The sequence below is a fragment of the Mustela lutreola genome, chromosome 7 (assembly GCF_030435805.1).
Source record: "Mustela lutreola isolate mMusLut2 chromosome 7, mMusLut2.pri, whole genome shotgun sequence".
Lineage (NCBI taxonomy): Eukaryota > Metazoa > Chordata > Mammalia > Carnivora > Mustelidae > Mustela > Mustela lutreola.
Genome location: NC_081296.1, coordinates 67,966,812 through 67,987,542, shown reverse-complemented (window position 1 = coordinate 67,987,542; position 20,731 = coordinate 67,966,812). Strand labels below are relative to the sequence as shown.

At 41.5% G+C, this 20,731-nt stretch overlaps 1 protein-coding gene across 25 annotated transcripts in view; it reads right to left on the bottom strand.

Moving 5' to 3' along the window:
* MGA (MAX dimerization protein MGA) overlaps positions 1–20,731 on the bottom strand; it is a 170,479-nt gene that overhangs the window by 82,534 nt on the left and 67,214 nt on the right. For 21 of the 25 annotated variants that reach the window (XM_059181220.1, XM_059181226.1, XM_059181232.1 and 18 more), the window contains exons 1-2: positions 17,121–17,262; positions 7,930–9,060 (exon numbers count right to left, since the gene is read on the bottom strand). In XM_059181220.1, the coding sequence (XP_059037203.1) occupies positions 7,930–8,993 (1,064 nt within the window). In that variant the 5' untranslated portion in view covers positions 8,994–9,060; positions 17,121–17,262. The other 4 variants (XM_059181225.1, XM_059181221.1, XM_059181223.1 and 1 more) reach the window with 3 other exon arrangements.

The following is a 20,731-nucleotide window of genomic DNA, read 5'->3' as shown; positions in this document are numbered from 1 at the left end:
GGGTGGCTCAGTTGGTTAAGCAGCTGCCTTCAGCTCAAGTCATGATCCCGGCATCCTGGGATCGAGTCCCACATCGGGCTCCTTGCTCCACGGGGAGCCTGCTTCTCCCTCTGACTCTGCCTGCCACTCTGTCTGCCTGTGTTCGCTCTCACTCTCTCTCTCTGACTAAATAAATTAAACAAAAAAAAAAATCTTTAAAAAAAAAAAAAAGATACAAATTTCAACTTATGCAAAATAAGCAGTGATCCAGTAATGAAATTAGCTGCCTCAAAAATATGTGAAACCGGGGCGCCTGGGTGGCTCAGTGGATTAAGCCGCTGCCTTCGGCTCAGGTCATGATCTCAGAGTCCTGGGATCGAGCCCCGCATCGGGCTCTCTGCTCAGCAGGGAGCCTGCTTCCCCCTCTGTCTCTGCCTGCCTCTCTGCCTACTTGTGATCTCTCTCTCTGTCAAATAAAATAAATAAAATCTTTAAAAAAAAAAAAAAAGTATGTGAAACCACAGCAGATAAAAAAAAGACTATGTGTTGACAAGGATGTGGAAGTAATTGTTGGATTGTCGGTAGTAGTGTGAACTGATAAAATCATTTTGAAAAATTCTAGCATTACATATCTACTAACACTAAAATACAGCAATTCTATGCCCCAGCAATTCTACTTACAGATAATAACAAAGATTAATGCACCTGAAGTCTACCTGAAGTCATTTTCAAGAATACTCATAGTAGCTTCATTAGTAACAGTCAAAACTAGAAACAATCTAAATATCCATCAACAGAACAATGTTGGATTTGTGGAGGGAGGCAAAAATAATGTACAGATTTCCATTTTGAAAGACTAATAGCTAATATAAAAGAAAAGTAGATTTTTCTTTGGTTAGAGTTTATTTGTCAGGGAGAGAGGAGGGATTGAAGAGTGCACAAGCAGGGCGAGCAGCAGGCCAAGGGAGAAGCAGGCTCCCTGCTGAGAAAGGAGCCCAATTCGGGACTCAATCCCAGGACCCTGGGATCAGGACCTGAGCCGAAGGCAGACACTTCACAGACTGTGCCACCCAGGCTACCCAGAAAAGTTTTAAGATGAAAAAATGGGGGGGAACCTGGGTGGCTCAGTGGGTTAAGCCTATGCCTTCGGCTCAGGTCGTGATTGCAGAGTCCTGGGATCCAGCCCCGCACCGGGCTCTCTGCTCAGCAGGGAGCCTGCTTCCCCCTCTCTCTGCCTGCCTCTCTGCCTACTTGTGATCTTTCTCTGTCAAATAAAAAAATAAAATCTTAAAAAAAAAAAAAGACGAAAAAATTAGTTGGAGTTAGCAATTACAATGTATACGACAGGTAAAATTCCAGGAGTCAGGATGATTTAAAGGTGTGGAGCTAAGAAATCAAATCTAAGCTAGAGGGGCGCCTGGGTGGCTCAGTGAGTTAAAGCCTCAGCCTCTGGCTCAGGTCATGATCCCAGGGTCCTGGGATGGAGCCCCACATCAGGCTCTCTGCTCAGCGGGGAGCCTGCTTCCCTTCCTCTCTCTGCCTGCCTCTCTGTCTACTTGTAATCTCTGTCAAATAAATAAATAAAAATATTTTTTTTAAGAAAACTAAACTAGACATACTATTGGCTTTCAAAATAATCAATACTGGGCACCTGGGTGGCTCAGTTCTTAAGCATATGCCTTCAGCTCAAATCATGATTCCAGGGTGCTGGGATCCAGCCCCACATCGGGCTCCCAGCATAGTGGGAAGCCTGCTTCTCCCTCTTCCACTGCCCCTGCCTGCGTTCCCTCTGTCAAATAAAAAAAATCTTAAAATAAAAATAAAAGTAAATAATCAATATTACATGAAAACAGAAGACAAAATCAAGAATAAGACCGTAAGGGGCGCCTGGGTGGCTCAGTGGGTTAAAGCCTCTGCCTTCGGCTCGGGTTGTGGTCCCGGGGTCCTGGGATCGAGCCCCGCGTCGGGCTCTCTGCTTGGCAGGGAGCCTGCTTCCTCCTCTCTCTCTGCCTGCCTCTCTGCCTACTTGTGATCTCTGTCTGTCAAATAAATAAATAAAATCTTTAAAAAAAAAAGATTAAGACCGTAAGAACAGAATACCTGGAAATACCATTATTTAATAAAAGGCTGAATACATTAGAAGGAACCAATGAAGACAGCTGGGAAATAAAAGGAAGTATCAGGAGTTAGGAGAACCAGGTAAATGGTATAATAAAGACCAAGAAATAAGTTTAAAATAGTAAGAGATGGTCAAAAAACAGCATTATGTAACAAAGCCTAGATAGTGGTCACTAAATAAAATAAAGAACACACTGAGGATATTAACTGAAACAAAATGGAATGATAGGATGTAATCTATTTCAGTGGATTAAGCACAGAAGAGACAAAGAATAAAATTTTAAAAATATATATGTATGATTAAAAAAAAACTTTAAAATCAACAAATAGTAGACTGGCAAGCTTTTTGTGTAGAGAGAAACATAGTAAATACTTAAGGCTTTGAAGGCCTCATATAGTCCCTTCTTACATATTCCTATATCCACACAAAACAGGCTGCAGGCCAGATTAGCCAACACCTGCCTAAAATAATCTGAGCTCCCAAACAAGCATTTGGAGACAAAGTTTGCATACAGCTGAACACTGTTTTCACAACTGAAAATAATGCTTTTTCTTGGAGCATGCACTTCAAGTTGTTATTTATTTTTTCCTTTCAGCAACAGATTACGAATCTGTAAATTGGAACCATTTTCTTGATCCATTAAGAGAAGAAGCTTGACCACGTACACTGAAAAACTACTGTCTATATAACAAATACACCTGACTTTTTCAGCTAACAAACTCCTTCTTACCCGGGCCTTCAAAGTAATTTTAAAAATAAATTCTCAGGGGCGCCTGTGTGGCTCAGTCACCTAAACATCCGCCATGATACTCTTGATTTCCACTCAGGTCATGATCCCAGGGTCCTGGAATCAAGATCCTCATATAAGGGACACCCCCACCCTCAGCAGGTAGTCTGCTTGAGGATTCTCTCCTTCTCCCTCTGTCCATCCCCTCACTCAGGCTCACAAGCACACACACACTCTCACAGTCTAAAATAAATCTTTTTAAAAAATAAACATAATAAAAATAAATTCTTCATTATAATGTGCACAAAAATACTGATAGTGAACTGTTCAAGAATTCTTTTTAATTGTGTTGGGTAATTAAGATGATTAGACTGTGGTTGGAAAACCAGTTATTATAGATGGCATTCACTAGTTACAACTATAAAAAAATACTATAGTGATAAGCAAATATTGAAAAGAGCACTCACTCTAAAAACCACATTTAGAAAAAGCAAAGCACAGGGAGCCTGGGTGGCTCAGGTCATGATCTCAGGGTCCTGGGATTGAGCCCCGCATCGGGCTCTCTGCTCAGCGGGGAGCCTGCTTCTCCCCCTCTCTCTGCCTGCTCGTGATCTCTCTCTCCGTCAAATAAATAAATAAAATCTTTAAAAAAAAAAAAAGAAAAGAAAAAGAAAAGCACTATTTTGTCCATAAACAAGTCAAGGGGATCTCATAAGCATGGGAATTTCAAACCTGAAGAACAGTAATTGTTAATGGGAATATGAATTAAGTGAGAAAGAAAAGGAAAAGTACTGGGCTGGGATTTAGACTACTAAAGACTACTGAGACAGACAGGTGAATACAGGGGGTCATGGCTTTAGTGCAGCAAAGACTAATAAGTAAAAACCAACTCAGGAACCAGTGCCAGCCAGGGTAGAAAAACCTGAATCAGAACCGACAAATTGCTAGAGGCTCAGTGTGAATAAGTCTAGAAGTTAAAAACTCCAGTACAAAAAAGAACTCCCACACTTTTTATGAGCTTTATCCCCAGAAGCTAGACCAGGTTCTCACAGTAGATATCCCCTCACAGGAGGAGTACCGGGAGCGCAGGGGGAAGTAACAATGAGGACTCACCTCTAGACAGAGTAGTTAACCAGGGCCTAATTGACCTGACCAAAAAAAAAATAGCCAAAAGCTCCTACTCTGAAAAGATCAATAAAATCAATAAGCCTCTAGAGGCAGCTGACTCAGTAGGTAAAACACGTGACTTCTGATCTTGGGGTTGTGGGTTTGAGTCTCACACTGGGTGCACAGATTACTTAAAAATAGTAACTTAAAAAAAAAAAATCAGTAAGCCCCAAGCCAGGCTTTAAAAAAGAAGAAGAAGAAGAAGAAGAAGAAGAGTATACAAATTAATCAAATACATAGGGATGCCTGGGTGGCTCAGTTGATCAAGCAGATGACTCTTGGTTTGGACTCAGGTCATGATCTCAGGGTTCTAATAGAGAGACCCGCATCAGGCTTCTCTGCTCAGCAGGGAGCCTGTTTCCCCCCCAACTCTCTCTATGCCTGCTGCTCTGCCTACTTGTGATCTCTCACTGTCAAATAAATAAATAAAATCTTTTTTTTTAAAAAACACACAATACTATGTATTACCCAAAAAAATTAAATGCCTAAGTAAAAATCTAACAAAATATGTACAAGATTGGGCACCTGGCTGGCTTAGTCAGTAGAGCATACAACTCTTGATCTTGGGGCCATGTGTTCAGGCACCACACTGCGAACGGAGCTCAAAAGAAATAAAAAACAGCCCCCCCCACACACAAATCCAAGATCTACATGAGGCAAGTGATAACACTCAGATAAAAGAAACTGAAGAGCTAAACAGATAAAAGATGTGATTGATACACACACACACACACACACACACACCCCCTGGAGTATTACTCAGCCATAAAAAAAGAACAAAATCTTGCCATTTACAATGACATATATGGAACTAAGAATTAAGCTAAGTGAAATAAATCAGTCGGAGAAAGACAAATACCATATGATTTCATTCATAGGTGAAATTTAAGAAACAAAACTGATGAACACAGGGAAGAGAAGGAAAGATAAAATGAGATAAAAACAGAAGGAGACAAATCATAAGAAACAACTACAGGAAACACACTGAGGGTTGCTGGACGAGATGTGAGTGGGGGATAGGGTAACTGGGTGATGGGTATTAAGGAGGACACTTGATATAATGAGAACTGAATGTTATATGCAACTGATGAGTCACTAGATTCTACTCTGAAAATAATACACCATATTAACTAACTTGAATTTGAGTAAAACCAAAAAAATAAATAAAAAATTAAACAGAAAAAGATTCCACGTTCACAGATGCACACAATCAATATAGTCAAGCTGGCGGTTCTTCCCAAGTTGATCTAAAAGTTCAATGCAACCACAACTAAAATCCCAGCAAGTTATTTGTGGATACGGATAAACTGATTCTGACTCTAACGTCATATGAAGAAGGTAAAGACCCAGAATAGCCAATACCCAACACAATATTAAAGGAGGAAGGAAGGGCGCCTGGGTGGCTCAGTCAGTTAAGCGTCTTCCTTGGCTAAGGTCATAATCCCAGGGTCCTGGGACCCAGTCCCACATGGGGTTCCCTGCTCAGCAGGAAGCCTGCTTCTCCCTCTCTCTCTGTCTGCCTCTCTGCCTAATTGTGCTCTCTCTCTATATAGCTCTCTGTCAAATAAATAAATAAAAATCTTAAAAAAAAAAAAAAAAAAGAGGGAGGAGTACAAAGTTGGAGGAGGGCTGATACTCCCCAACTCCAAGCTTATTATAAAGAAACCAACACAGTGTGGTATTTGTGAAAGAAAAAACAAATAGGTCAGTGTAACAGACCAGAGAGGCCAGAAATAGCCCCCCCATAAATACAGTCACCTGATCTTTGATCAAGGAGCAAAAGACAATACACTAGAGCAAAGATCATCTTCTCAACAACTGGTACTGGAATGGCAGGACATCCACATGCAAAAAACTAAATCGAGACACACCCCTTCCACCCTTCACCAAAAAAAAAAAAAAAAAAAAGGATCAAAATGGGTAATAAACTGAAATGTGATACACTAGACCATAAGAGTCCTAGAAGAGAGCACAGGAGGAAGCCTACATGTTCTAAGTATGGACTTTTTAAAATACAGCACCAAAGGCAAGATCCATGAAAGAAATAACTCACAGGCTGAACTTCATAAAAATAAACTGCTCTGTGAAAGACAGTATCAAGAGAACGAGAAGAGAAGCCACAGACTGGGAGAAAATACCTGCAAGAGCCATATCTGATAAAGGACTGCTGTTCCAAAATACTAAAAAAAAAAAAAAACTTCTTAAAACTTAAGAAAAAGTATAATTTAAAAATGGACCACGGGGGTACCTGAGTGACTCAGTTAAGCAGCCAACTCTTGATTTCAGCTCACCTCATGATCTCAAGGTTGTGTAATCAAGCTCCACATCCAGCTCTGGACTCTGAGCTAAGAGCAGAGCCTGCTTGAGCGTTTCTCTCTCCCTCTCCTCCTGTCCCTCCCCTAACTTATGTGCTAAGTAAATAAAACCTCAACCAAAAAAAAAGGAAAAATAAAAAAGGACTACGGACCTTAACAGACACCTCACCAAAGAAAACATACAGACAGCAATTAAGTGTATGAAAAGAGGCTCCACATTGCCTGCCGTCAGGGAATTACAAATTATTTTAAAATAACAAGATACTACTATACACCTATCAGAATTGCCCAAATCCAGAAAACTGACAACATCAAATGCTGAGAAGGAGGCAGAACAACAAGTCTCATTCACTACTGCTTGGAATGCAAAACAGCACAGCCACTTTAAAAGACAATTTGGAAATTTTTTACCAATCTAACATACTCCTACCATACGATTTAGCAATCACGCTCCTTGGTACTTACTCAACCTGAAAAACTGACATGAATGTTTATGGGAGCTTTATTAATAATTGCCAAAACTTGGAAGCAACCAAGATGCCCTTTAGTAGGTGAATGGATAAACAAACTGGTACATTGGGACAATGGAGTACTACTTAGCACTAAAAAGAAATGTGCTACCAGATCATGAGAAGATAGGAAGGAAACTTGAATACATATTACTAAGGGAAGAAATCAATGTGAAAAGGTTACATACAGTATGATTCCAACTATATGACAGTCTGGACAAGGCAAAGCTTGAGAGACAATAAAAAGATCAGAAGCTGCCAGAGGTTGGGAGGGAAGGGAAGGATTAACAGAGCAGAGGATTTTTAGGCAATAAAAATACTATGTGATATTAAAATGACACATACAGATCATTACTTGCCCAAATTCATAGACTATTAAAGCACTAAAAATGAACCCTAATGTAATCTATGGACTTTGGATGATTATGATGTATCAATGGTTTATAAACTGGAACAAATATATTACTTTTGTGGGGGGTGCTAATAGTGGGGGATGCATGTGTGTCAGTAGAGGATATGTGGGAAATCTCTACACCTTCCTCTCAATTTTGCAGTGAACCTAAAACTGCTCTAAAAAATTTAAGTCTTCAATTAAAAAATAGTAAGTAATGCAAGTTCAAATAAAAAAACAACAGCACATGATGCGGTTTTAACATATAAGGCTTTTCAGCTTATTTGTAGTAAACTTGTGGATAGTAGCTGTCCAGAGAGCATTAAATTCTGAAATAGATAAAAGTAAGTTTACTTTGAATCCCTTCTGTGCCTCAATTGTTTCAGTTAGGATCTGAAGTATTTTCCTTTCCCTCCCCCAATTAATGAAGAGTTCTCTCTATATATATTACCAAGGAACAGTCATGAACTATCAACAAAATCCTAAAAACTCTGTATCTAAATGAGCAAAAGGTCCCCATTCTGAAAAACCATCTAATTTGCCTATAATTCTAAATCCTAAACCCAACTCATATTCATTACAAAAAAATGAACTGTCACTTCACAAAATGTAAAAGCAATTGTGGTATATTTGATACTGGCTTAAGTCAGTAATCCACAGAATCAATGTATTAAATCCAAATTTTTCCTTTTATCTCTAAGAACAGAAAGGCTATTACCTACCTTTCAGAAACTTCTTGTTTCAGTTGAGGAACTTCACCAAGGGCTGAATCAATATCCATGAAACCAAGAAAGTCCCGTTTTATACTAAGAGAAGGCTTCTCCAAACACTTGCCTGACGTTTCATGACCCCTCGATAAAGAATCTGAATCAGTTAGCTGTATCTCTGACCCCTCACCTTCTGTAAGACGGACCCGCTGACCAGGAGAACCGGGAACACTATTACCTTCCTGGTCAGAGCTGTTCTTTTGCTTTCCATCTCTCTGGGGTTTACTATTCAGCCCATCATCCCGAAAGCCTTTAGCAAATGGATTGTAATCTATTTTCAGCTGGGTAATCTGAATGTTCTGGTAAGCTGTTACTGCAAAGAATTCCGTCTGTGGAAAGGTAAAAGTGTGGACACCAGGGCCATTTAACTGTATCACTTCAGTAGCCTTTTCTGCAGGCACCAAATGAAGTCTCGGCAGGTACCGATGCATAGAGTGCAAAATGATATGCCCTTCTTGGTCTAACGTATTGTTGGTAAGTTTGAGTTTATAGAAAGATACTGGTTGATGCATCCAATAATGACCTGTGGAAGGAGATTCTGGATGAATAAAAACCCTCCCCAAAACATGGGGCTCAGCCTTCCCACTTGGTTCCCACCAGCGACCATTCCACTTATAACGATGGTTATCCACAGGAGATATATCCATGACAAGGATATACTTCATATTTGAATCTAAACCTGTTATCCAGTAACGACAGTATGGAAACATGCGTCTTCCCTGCTTGGTCAGAATCATCTCTGTGCTTCGATGATAGAATTCATTCCACATACTATTGTTATCCAGAGTGACAGTGATTCCTCCCACAGTACAATCAGCTGGAAGACAAATCCTCCCTTTAGATTTTCCTGGTGATGACACACTGCTAGCCAAAGCACAGGCATCCCGATTAGTAACCAAAATTCCTTGATCAGTTTTGCCATTTCCTGGCTGTTTTAGGATGACAAAAAAGGTAGGTGCTGCTCCTGCCACTGTTCCACCATCTTGATTAGCCAATATAATCTGCTGTTTCTCCTCCATGATTCCAGTGGGAAACTCAGTCGTAAGATAACTGTAGTCACCACATAGTCACAGTGGACTTCCCAGCCTGCAACAAAAAACAAACAAAACCCTTTTCAATCAAGAGAACGTCTGTTTTGTTATAAATACAAGAATAATCATGTTATCCCCAAAATATATTCCTCAACTCTTTGAAGACTTTGCTTCTACCTTTCTCTCACCACTGTAAGGATATTCAGTCCAGAATATTTAATATTTAAAAATTCATTTTAGGGGCACCTGGGTGACTCAGTCAGTTAAGCAGTCAACTCTTGATTTCAGCTCAGGTCATGATCTCAGGGTTGTGAGTGAGATTGAGCCCTACGTCAGACTGCTTGGGATTCTCTCTCCCTCTACCCCTCCCTCTGCCCGTTCCCCTGAAATCTCTCAGAAAGAAAACAAAAGGGGAGTAGAGGAGGGGAGAGGAAAAAAAAAGGAGAGGAGAGGAAAAAACAAAAGAAAGAAAGATCTCATTTTAATCTAATTACAATTGACCCCTGAGCAACTCAGGGGTTATTAGGACCTTGACTTCCCCCTCACTGCACATACAGGTGAAAATCCATATGTAACTTCTGACTCCTCAAAAACTTAAATACTGACAGTCTACTGCTGATGGAAGGCTTACCATAATATAAACAGTTGATTAATATATTTTGTATGCTATATATATTATATACTGTACTCCTACAGTAGAGTAAAATTAGGAAAATTCTAAAAAAGAAAACATATTTGCAGTCCTGTACTGTATCAAATAATAGATAAAACAGGGGTGCCTGAGTGGCTCAGTGGGTTAAAGCCTGCTTTCGGCTCAGGTCATGATCCCAGGGTCCTGGGATAGAGCCCCGCATCGGGCTCTCTGCTCGGCAGGGAGCCTGCTTCCCTTCCTCTCTCTCTGCCTGCCTCTGCCTACTTGTGATCTCTCTCTGCCAAATAAATAAAATCTTAAAAAAAAAATAGATAAAACATAGGAAAATCAAACACCTATAAAAATGTACATAATGTCAGAATAAGAGAAATGCAAATGAAAACCATCTTGACACTGTCTTTTACCCTATCACACCAGCAAAAATCAAAATTTCGTAGAGGTGTTGGAAAGGCTGCAAATCAACCTCCTCATCTAACAAGATGCTGAGACTATAAAACAAAAGAATCTCTATGATAGAGGGCAACATGAAAATATAAGAAGTACAAATGCATATAACCTATGAAACATCAGTTCTTCTAAGGCCTTACCTTTTTTTTTTTTTTTTTAAGATTTTATTTATTTATTTGACAGACAGAGATCACAAGTAGGCAGAGAGGCAGGCAGAGAGAGAGGGGAAAGCAGGCTCCCCACCGAGCAGAGAGCCAGATGTGGGGCTCGATCCCAGGACCCCGGGATCACGACCTGAGCCAAAGGCAGAGGCTTAACCCACTGAGCCACCCAGGCGCCCCTCTAAGGCCTCACCTTAAGTATGCACGTGCACACACAGACACACATCCATAAGTGATGCATACAAGATCCTTCCCTGTATTTCTCTGTATAACAGCAAAGGACTTTGGGGGTATGGGAGAATCCATCAAGAAAGATTAAATGGTTAAATAAATTATGCTACATCTAAAGAATGGAATGAATACTCTGCAGCTAAAATGGTAATGCATAAATATTAGGGACTCCTATTTTACAAGATATGTTAAGGGCAAAATGTTCCATAGAGTGGTAGATTATACTACACTTCTTTATAAAGCTAAAAACAAAAAACCAAAGAAAAAACAAATAGGTATGTATTTGCCTGACATATACAAACTATTTGTAAGGAAACAAAAGGAACTAGCATTGCTGGCTGTAACAAGGAAAAACTGGGAGGATGGGAAAGCATGTTCTAAAATTTTCCCTTGTGAACATACAACCTATTCAAAAAGTGTTAAAATTGGTTAATTTTTTTAAAGTTCAAATGAAAAATCCCACAAATATTGTATGATTTTGTATCATTTATATGTAATGTCCAAAATAAATAAATCTGTAGAGACAGAAGTAGATTAGTGGTTGCCACGGGAAGGAGAGAGGGATAACTGAGACAACAGCTAAAGGGTATGGATGGGGTTTCTTTGGGAGTGACAGAAATGTTCAGGAACTAAAAAAGTGAAGTGTACTCTTTAAAATAGTACATTTTATGTTATGTGATTTATATCTCAATAAAAAGTTATAAAGAAATCTCAGGGGGTATACCTGGGTGGCTCAATGGGTTAAGCCTCTGCCTTCAACTCAGGTCATGATCTCAGGGTCTTGGGATCTAGCCCCACATAGGCTCTCTGCTCAGCAGGGAGCCTGATTCCACACACATACACACACACCCGCCTGCCTTTCTGCTTACTTGTAATCTCTGTCAAATAAATAAAAAAAAAGAAAAGAAAGAAATCTCACGTTGTTATATTCAACTGATGTTGTTAAATTACCTAAATATTCTACAAATATAAAGTTATCTCCAATTAGCTTTTACACAAAAAGGAAGATGCTACATCACTACCCCTGATCAAGTGGGTCAGTAATTTTGATTAATCAAATCCATCTTTTATTGGTTCTCCTAATTTTAATTAAAAAGTCTAATTTTATCTTTCATCAGAGCTACTGACAAGCAGCAAAAATCATATGAGCTGAATTTTACCTCTTTTTAGAGAACTGACCAAATCAACAAAAAAAATCTCTGGAACTTAAAATATTCACAATTAGCCTGAGGATAATAGATATTTTAAAAGTCAAGACTTCAAAAAAAGGTTAGCTACTGTTTCCTATTATAGCTAGACATAAAAAAAGAAACCTACTTCCTTACACTAAAACACTAATACCCAGGAAAGATTAAAAAATATATGTGTCTTCTCCAATTTGGATCTTACTCTTAAGAGATAGAATTTAGGGTGATTCTTTCCAAAGGCTGCTTTAGGCTTTAGACTATTAAGCTTATTGTTTCCTAAAACTAACAAGTTTAGGCAACACCTATCAGAGACTGATAAGGCAAAATTTGAACAGCCTTAGAAATCAAAATTAAGGGGCACCTGGGTGGCTCAGTCAGTTAAGTGTCTGCCCTCTGCTCAGGGCATGATTTCAGGGTACTGGGGATCAAGCCCCACATGGGGCTCTCTGCTTGGCAGTAAGCCTGCTTCAGCCTCTCCCTCTGCCTGCCTCTCCCCCTGCTTGTGCTCTCTCCCTTGTTTGCTCTCTCTCTCAAATAAGCATATAAGATCTTTTTTAAAAAATCAAAATCAAGGTGACTATAAAAATAGTAAAGCTTAGACAGTTCACAAATACCTCTACAATGGCATATAACTCAAACAATGCAAAATCCTGTACTTAGTTCATAAAGTTTAAAGTTTTTCTCATAAACCACCAAAAATTTTTGCAAACAATTATGTAAAACATTCTTTTTAAGTACATTTAAATATAACTAAGGTGGCAAAGAACTAACAAAAAAAATGCAGCTATTCCAAACCTATGAATATATTAAAGGGTTCAAAATTTCTTAAACATTATCTTCTATAATAGTAAAATCTTAGGTTTCAGATTACAGGTAAAACTAGAGCAAAGAGGTTTTGGGGTTTTTTGTTTTGTTTTGTTTTAAAGATTTTATTTATTTATTTATTTGAGAAAGAATGAGTGAGAGGGGTGTCTGGGTGGCTCAGTGGGTTAAGCCGCTGCCTTCGGTTCAGGTCATGATCTCAGGGTCCTGGGATCGAGTCCCGCATCGGGCTCTCTGCTCAGCAGGGAGCCTGCTTCCTCCTCTCTCTCTCTCTCTCTCTCTGCCTGCCTCTCTGCCTACTTGTGATTTCTCTCTGTCAAATAAATAAAATCTTAAAAAAAAAAAAAAAAAAAAAAGAATGAGTGAGAGAGAACATGAGAGAGAAGAAGGTCAGAGGGAGAAGGAGACTCCCCAAGAAGCTGGGAGCCCGATGCGGGACTCTATCCTGGAAGTCCAGGATCATGACCTGAGCCGAAGTCAGTTGCTCAACCAACTGAGCCACCGAGGCGCCCTAGAGCAAAGAAGTTTTAACTAATACTTTAAAAAGCACTCTTAAGGGGAACCTGAGTGGCTCAGTCCACTAAGCGTTTGACTCTGGATTTCAGCTCAGGTCAGGATCTCAGGTTTTTGAGATGGACCCCAACAGGCTCTGTGCTGGGCATGGAGCATGCCTAAGATTCTCCCCCCCACTCTCTGCACAACCCCCATCAAAAATAAAAAGCACTCTTAATAATCTATGAAATGTCAAAGATTCAACTGACAGAAATCCCACTTAGTGCTACAGAATACACTGAGTAAATTTTATGCTAACTTCATACACATACATTTCAATTATTCTTTTTGCCTAAATAAAGAAATTAAGTGCAGAAGAGTCAGCCTGCTATTTGAACTCTGCACAGGTAACAAATATAAAAACAATGTAAAAATGTGTATGAAGACAGGAAATAAAGCTTTCAGACTTATGATCTGTGTAAGGCGTTTATTTAAAAAAAAAAAAAAAAAACTCCAAACTATTCCAAGTTGATGAAAATGCATAAAACCAAAAACCTAACTTATGACCAAAACAATCTCTACTTCTTGAACCTATACTGCTACTAGTATAGAAACAAGAAATTGAATTCTTATTCCATGCCAATCTTTAAGCAGAGTCCACTATAAGCACGCCTACATTTCTGGGATCTATACAGGATCTTAGAATAAGAGGATAGTCAATTCAGTATATTCAGCTACTTCAGACACACAAGTAACTAAGGCTTTAACCAACTGCAAAAAATCAAATGTACTTAAGGAAGGGTTAAGCCACTCATGAAGAAATAAATCTATTCCCAGCAAGATTCTAAAAATATCTTATATTTGGCTCTCTAAAAGCTTTAGGGAAGACCACAGTTGGGGTACACTTACAGCTTAACATTTGAAAAGTCTCACTTCAGCTTTTCAGTATCAAGCATTTATCTATATAACCACAGTAATGAGCCACGAAGTTTAGTAGTGGATGATAAACAACATTCCAAAAAAGTCCCATCAGAACACACACACACACACACACAGGCTTTGAATGTTTTCAGATAATGTGACAAGCGCCATAAATCACTACAATTTCAGAGTCCCTATTCTAAATGTCTTTTCACCAATGACCTCTTTAGGAAATGTTTAACTACTAAAGCCATAACCCTCACACAACTTACAAAATACACCAGTTAGTTTACTAGGTAGTTACCTAATTCAATGATTCATGTACTGCCTGCCTCCCACATTTCCCCGTCCAAAAAAACACCCAATCAAAATAACATTACTTTAAAAACACAGAAATGCTGGTCAACCTATTCTGAATGTTCCCAAAGTTGATTAAAAAAAAAAAAGGGGGGGGGGAGCCTGCGTGGCTCAGTGAGTTAAGCCTCTACCTTCTTCTCAGGTCATCATCTCAGGGTCCTGAGCTCCCTGCTCCCTCAGCAGGGAGCCTGCTTCCCCTTCTCTCTGCCTGCCTCTCTGCCTATTTGTGATCTCTGTCAAATAAATAAATAGAATCCTTTAAAAAAAAAAAAAAGGGCAACCTTTCGTAAAACAAATGTATTACTGTATGGCAGGCACCAAGATATAAGTTTGCTCCTTAATAAAATCACTACAAAAAATAAAAATAAACACTCACTACAAAAATATGATTTAAGTTAAACTAAGTTTCTGAAACACAAAATTTAAGAGAATGAGTTCATCAGAATGTCGGTATTTACCAGTATACAATGGGCCCAGAAATTCAGAAAATCTTAAAACAGAACCTGGGGGGCATTAGGGTGGCCTAGCTGTTATGGTTTGCCTTCAGCCCAGGTCATGATCTCAAGGTTCTCAGATTTAGCGCCCCTGCCCCCTATTTCAAGGCTCCCTGCTTAGCAGGGAACCTGCTTCTTTTCTCCCTCTGCCCCTCCCCTTGCCTGTGCGTGAGTGCGAGAGCTCTACCTCTGTCAATAAATTAAAAGCCTAAAAAAAAAAAAAAAATTGGATATAATCAGAAAACATAACAGCAAATGGTAGCAAAACCAGTAAAATAGCCAACCACCAATTCTTAACCACTTGGTTGATTTTAATAAGTGAGACTTGCAATCTGTATTAGTAAGCACCTAACTTCAGACCAGACAACATCCTGAGAATTTTATAATCACAATCCTGTAAAGTAAGTCGCAAAATACTACCTGAAATATGTTAGGTTTTAAGGCACAGAACTGGATTTGCCTAAGACATTAAGTCCCAACCCTTCTCTTCCCAGATACCACCAGTTAATTGCTAAGTACAGAAGCATTTTCTATTCCTAGGAATGGTCCCTTAACTATAACTTGGGGTAATCAAGCTCTCAGTTTATGGCAGAAACGGCTAGTAATCAAACTGCCACTCTACCCTAGAATAAGTATGGCAAAGTATCCAGGGCACTGAATTTCCTCAAGTCCTAAGCATGTGTTTTTTGTTAGGTGAACTCAACCCACTTAACCCACAGAACCGCTGGAAACATAACCACTGGGAAGCAAGAAGCACCAGCACTGATCCCATACCCCTGTAAGTGAAAAGGCCTCCTGCTAGTTCCTGCTAGTCCCCGGGAAGAGCAGTCGCCGTCGACTGTCAAGGGCCCAAAATCACCGCTTTTAACTGCAGAGATTAGCTAGCCGACAACCACGTGAAAAAATGCCGCAAAGAAAGCTCTTCCGGAGAAGAGGAGTCCGGACAGATCACGTGCCGCCGGCCGGAACCTGCCGAACGCGGGGCGGGATCCAGTCGCATTCTGTTACCGTGGAGACTACAGAACCAGCCACCCAACCCTCTCCGGCCAGCCCCCTTCCCAGCAGTCGTCACGCCGCCTCCAGGCACTTTCCCTGCAGCCTAGCCGCGGCGTCGTGCCCGTAAAGAAGAAGGAGACCAGGCTGTATTTGCCAGGGATTACACCACAGAAGCCTGAGAACCTTCACAACACCCACGGGGGCGCGCGGGTGGACTCGAGAGTTCCTTTGATCCACGTGTCTGCTCCGGCGACGCGAACCCTGACCGTGGTCGTGGTCTTCTCTCAGAGAAGGCTGTACTTTGATCACTCACGTTGTTCTGCCCTCAGTCACCCTCCTTTAAGACCTCCTTCACCCCTCCCAGCTTGCACCCTCCCCAGGAAGAGGCAACCCCAGGGTTCCAAAAGCAAAGCAAAAATCTTCACGGGAAAACATTACCACTTTCCACTTACAACCCAGTTTGAAACGATCTCTAACTTCTCCATGCTCTTCGCACATAGATCCTTCAACTTTGGTTAGTGTTACTCGAATAGACTGTTATATCCCAGACCCACCTACCACTAAGGGCAAAGACCTCCTTGACAATTTAACAGACGCGGGAAGCCTCATAAACGGAGAACTAGCCAAAGGCTGCCCACAGAGGGGAAGAAAAAAATAACACCTGCTCTTCCCACCTGTTTTCCCCGCCCTCATTTCTGCACTTACTAGCCACCGGTCCTTTGTTTACCAAGTTCCCACTCCTGTGTGGCTCACTTCCTCGCCCTCCTTCTTTATTAAACTCACGCGCGGTCCTGCCTCAAACAACTTGCCCGGAAATTACATGCTAAAAAAAGACGTTTACACAGGTGTCAAAACGCTACACACAGCTCCTTTAAAAGCGACGTCAGCACCGTTTCCCTCAGAGTTTTGGAACCCCGAGACCAGAGCTCTAAAATGCAAAGCGCACAAGCGCAGCTCTCGACCTAAAGCCCCGCGCCGCCCTGAAAGTCATCACGCTGATAGTACCATGCGGTGCGGCACCCCACGCACGCGAGGGCAGGGCCACGCCAAGGGCGCTTCTCACCCCGCCCGCCTCGTGGCTTCTCTTTCTGGCGTCGATGTTCCCAGTTACTTCGCTGCGCGACGCGGAAGTGAGGCCGGGAACGCGCGCGAGGTGACATGCGCAGCCTCGCTCCGGGGGCCACAGGCGCGCGCCAAAGGCAGCCCCGCGCAAGGCCCGGCCTGGCCGGTGCGTGCGAAGATCGCACAGCGGAACGCTTCTCACGCTGTTCAAATCCACAAGCGCTTCAAACTCTCAAAAAACTCTCTTCGGGCCAGTACTAAAGCGACGCCCTCCACCCAGGCCCGAGAGTTACCGTGCGGGGCGTGGTCGGCTTCACCCGGAGTCCTTCACATCCCGCTGGGGGCGGGTTATTCTGTTCGGTTCGCACACCGTGTGTCCGCTCCAGCTGAAGAGCCTGCGCGCGCACCGGACGTCCACGTCACCGCGCACGCGCTCCTACCCGCTCAGAGCCCGCCGCGCAAGCGCAAGAGGAGGCGCGAGCAGCGCCTCCCTCGCCCCTCCCCCAACACCAGGAGGCCAAACGGCCCCGGAGCAGCGACAAGACCCTTGGGACCCGCCCCTGGAGCTCAAGCCTCTGCTTTTCCGGGTCCAAGAAACCGATAAAAGCCTAATGAAGCTTCCAGAATCAAGAACGGCGAGGGAGGAAGAAGGCACCCCAATTCCCTCACCCTCGCACACGAAGGCTTCGTGAAAACTGTGAAACCTTTGCCCGCGGGCTTTCTCAACTGTGCCCTCCACCGTTTCCCTCGGGCTCCTCAGCGGCCCCGCCCCTGCCGCACCCAGTCCCACCCACATCTGGCTCCACAGCCCCGGGGGCTTCACCAGCTCGTCTAATGAATCCGCGGTCTTCCTCTCCAATGTGCTGTGGGTTTGGATAGCGCTAGACCGTCGGGAAATATCGAAGAAAAGACTGAGAGACGGGTGGTCGAGTCTACAACATCCACGACCGAAGAACACTAGGAAAGTAGGAAGGAGACCGAAAACTCCACTACCAAGAAGGAAGAGAAGAAGAGTTGCCATTAACTTGCCTGACAAAGATGAAAGATGTCCTAATAAAACAGTAAACCGTGGAAACAATTTTTTGCACGACAGAGTATTATCTAAGCTTTAATGCCCTGATCCTGTGTTTTCAATTTTTGTTTATTCAAGATATTTAGGCTATGAAGTGCAAAGAAAAAACTGCTGAATATTATGTCAGGCAGTCGCTGAACAAGTTAACGAATAGCATTTCTCCCAACCAAACATCAAAAATTATTTCTTCCTACCCCTGACCAGCTGCTGCTCCTTCTGAACTGCTAACAGTCAAGTAGTAAAAAGGGACAGTTGTTTAAAATGAGAAAGAAAAGAGGCAAAATAGAAAGCAGAAATTGTGGTCCATGTTTCCAAACTGTATTCTTTCAACTCTTACAAGAATTAGCAAATACTGAGAAGTACTAATTACTTGTTGACCTAATACAAAACACTATATGAAGGAGAATGAGGGGATTGAAAGAAAGGAGCCAAGAGGAAGAGACTTAACCAACAGGATTAATCAGACCTGGACCAGAAACATGTTAGGAAGAAGGGTCTTGTTTCCCTTCATTCTGCTCTTCCTCTGCCACACCACAGGAAGAAAGTGTGATGGAGTTATAGTATGGACTGGAAAATGTGTAGGTTAAAGGTCACAGACTTACGAAGTTGCTCTGAAACCCCCATGCAGGCACTGTCAACAGGAGCATCACCAGTGCAACAAATGAATAATATCCAAAATCCTAGGCAAAACTGAAAAACATAAATTTCTTTAACACCTTCCTCCTCTTCCCTGACCCCAGAAACCTCTCCTCCTGCCTTGTCAAAATCTCCCACCTCTTCCAAGAATGCTTTCCTCTTAGGGTCTAAGGTTTCCTCACACAAAATTAAAGACAGAATTGTGTTGACATTGATTCTAAGATGTAAATGACTAATGACTGGTTAACAACCATAACTAGTGGTAGTTGCATCCCAAAGAAGACGTTGAAATAAAATCTCTCATTGGAGAATCTCAGAGGACACTGTGGAAGACAGGGAAATTGGAGATTTTCTTTTGCTACTCTTCCCCTACATCAAGCAAACATGAAATGCCAGATCTTTTAGAACCACCACCAGGGGCTCTTGATTTCCACTCATGTCATGATCTCAAGGTAGTGAAATCAAACCCCACATCTGGCTCTGTGCTCAGCCAAGAGTCTGCTTGAGTTTTTTTTTCCCTCCTTCTGCCCTTCACCCAGCCTGCACATACTCTTTCTCTCTTTAAAAATAAAAGGCATCCTTATATAACCCAAGTTTTGAATATGCCAAGCTAACTAACTGCTAAAGCTGACACTCCTGCATTTTACCTCGCTATTAGGATTCTCTCATTTCAGTATATTAGGCATCCCAACTCCTGGTTCTGGCTCAAGTCATGATCCTCCATCCTCGTGGGATGGAGCCTGCGTAGGGCTCTGCATTCAGCATGGAGTCTGTTGGAGATTATCTCCCTCTCCCTTGGCTCCCCCCCCCCTCATGCACACACACATTCTCTCTCTCTCTCTCTCTCCCTATTCTTAAAAAAAAAGGAAAGAAAAATTCCCTCATTTCAGTTATCATTCCTAACCCCTGCTCATCAGCCTAACACAAAAATCTTTCCCTTGGTTTCCCTTGTTTGAGCTTTCAAAAAGATATTTTACTAAATTTAAGGAAGGTAGGGATAGAGAATTCATGGAATATGAACACAACTTTGATCCCAGATTGCTCTATAAACACATAAGCCCTATTCCACTTACATGCACATTTTGTCTATTCAAATATTTGAATGTCTTGTATGTGTTGAGGATAGGGCAAAGACCGGCACTTTTTGCACTGTTCAGATGTCTACACTAGAACTAGTTGGCAAGCCTTAACAGAATCCACCAACAAAACAAACTATATCCCTTATCCAATCTACTCAGATCCCATCAACTCAGTTCCAATATCTACCAGTGACCTACCTCTCTGAAGTGACTAAAATGTTTGGTAATCATCTTAAATCTTTAGACAAAGCCATCACCACACACATCCCCAAAACCCCAGGGTTATGGTCTTATTTACTGTATTCCTAAATCAACACAGTAAAAACCATTCTTAGAATAACAGCTACAGGGGCACCTGGGTGGCTCAGTGGGTTAAAGCCTCTGCCTTCGGCTCAGGTCATGGTCTCAGGGTCCTGGGATCGAGCCCTACATCGGGCTCTGCTCAGCAGGGAGCCTGCTTCCCCCTTTCTCTCTGCCTACTTGTGATCTCTCTCTCTGTCAAATAAATAAATAAAATCTTAAAAAAAAAAATAACAGCTACAGACAAAGTTACAAAACAGGCTTTGCACCTAAATAAATAAATAAATAAACTTTGCTAGCAACAAACTTGCTGGCGTGTGTTAGGCAGCAGGAAAAGAAGAGCAAATCATACTACTTTAAACACAACCCCATCCCTGGCTACCATTTAGTACTGCAACTAAAACCAACTCCTCTATCTACAGGCAAAGTATGACTAGCTCCAATATGTGAAACCTGAACTAAGGAATTAAAAGTGGCAAAAAGTCCTATCGTCAAAGAGCCAACAATCTACTCAATAAAGAGCTCTAAAACCTTCCTAACCAGCATAGTAATATGATTAAAAGCATATTTTAGAAAGTGTTCAGAGAGGTAAAGATGGAAAGAGAGGACAGAATGTGACAGAATGTTATCTCAAGCCCACATAATCACCTTCCTTGCCTTTTGCTAAGATTTTCCCAGATACCTCAAATCTAACTGCTATTAACCCACCTTTCAAGCATAAGTTTCTGTCACTTCCTCAGGAAACTTTTCTTAACCCCCAAGGATCAGATGAGGTCTCCTTTTATTTTTTTTTATTTTATTTATTTATTTTTTATTT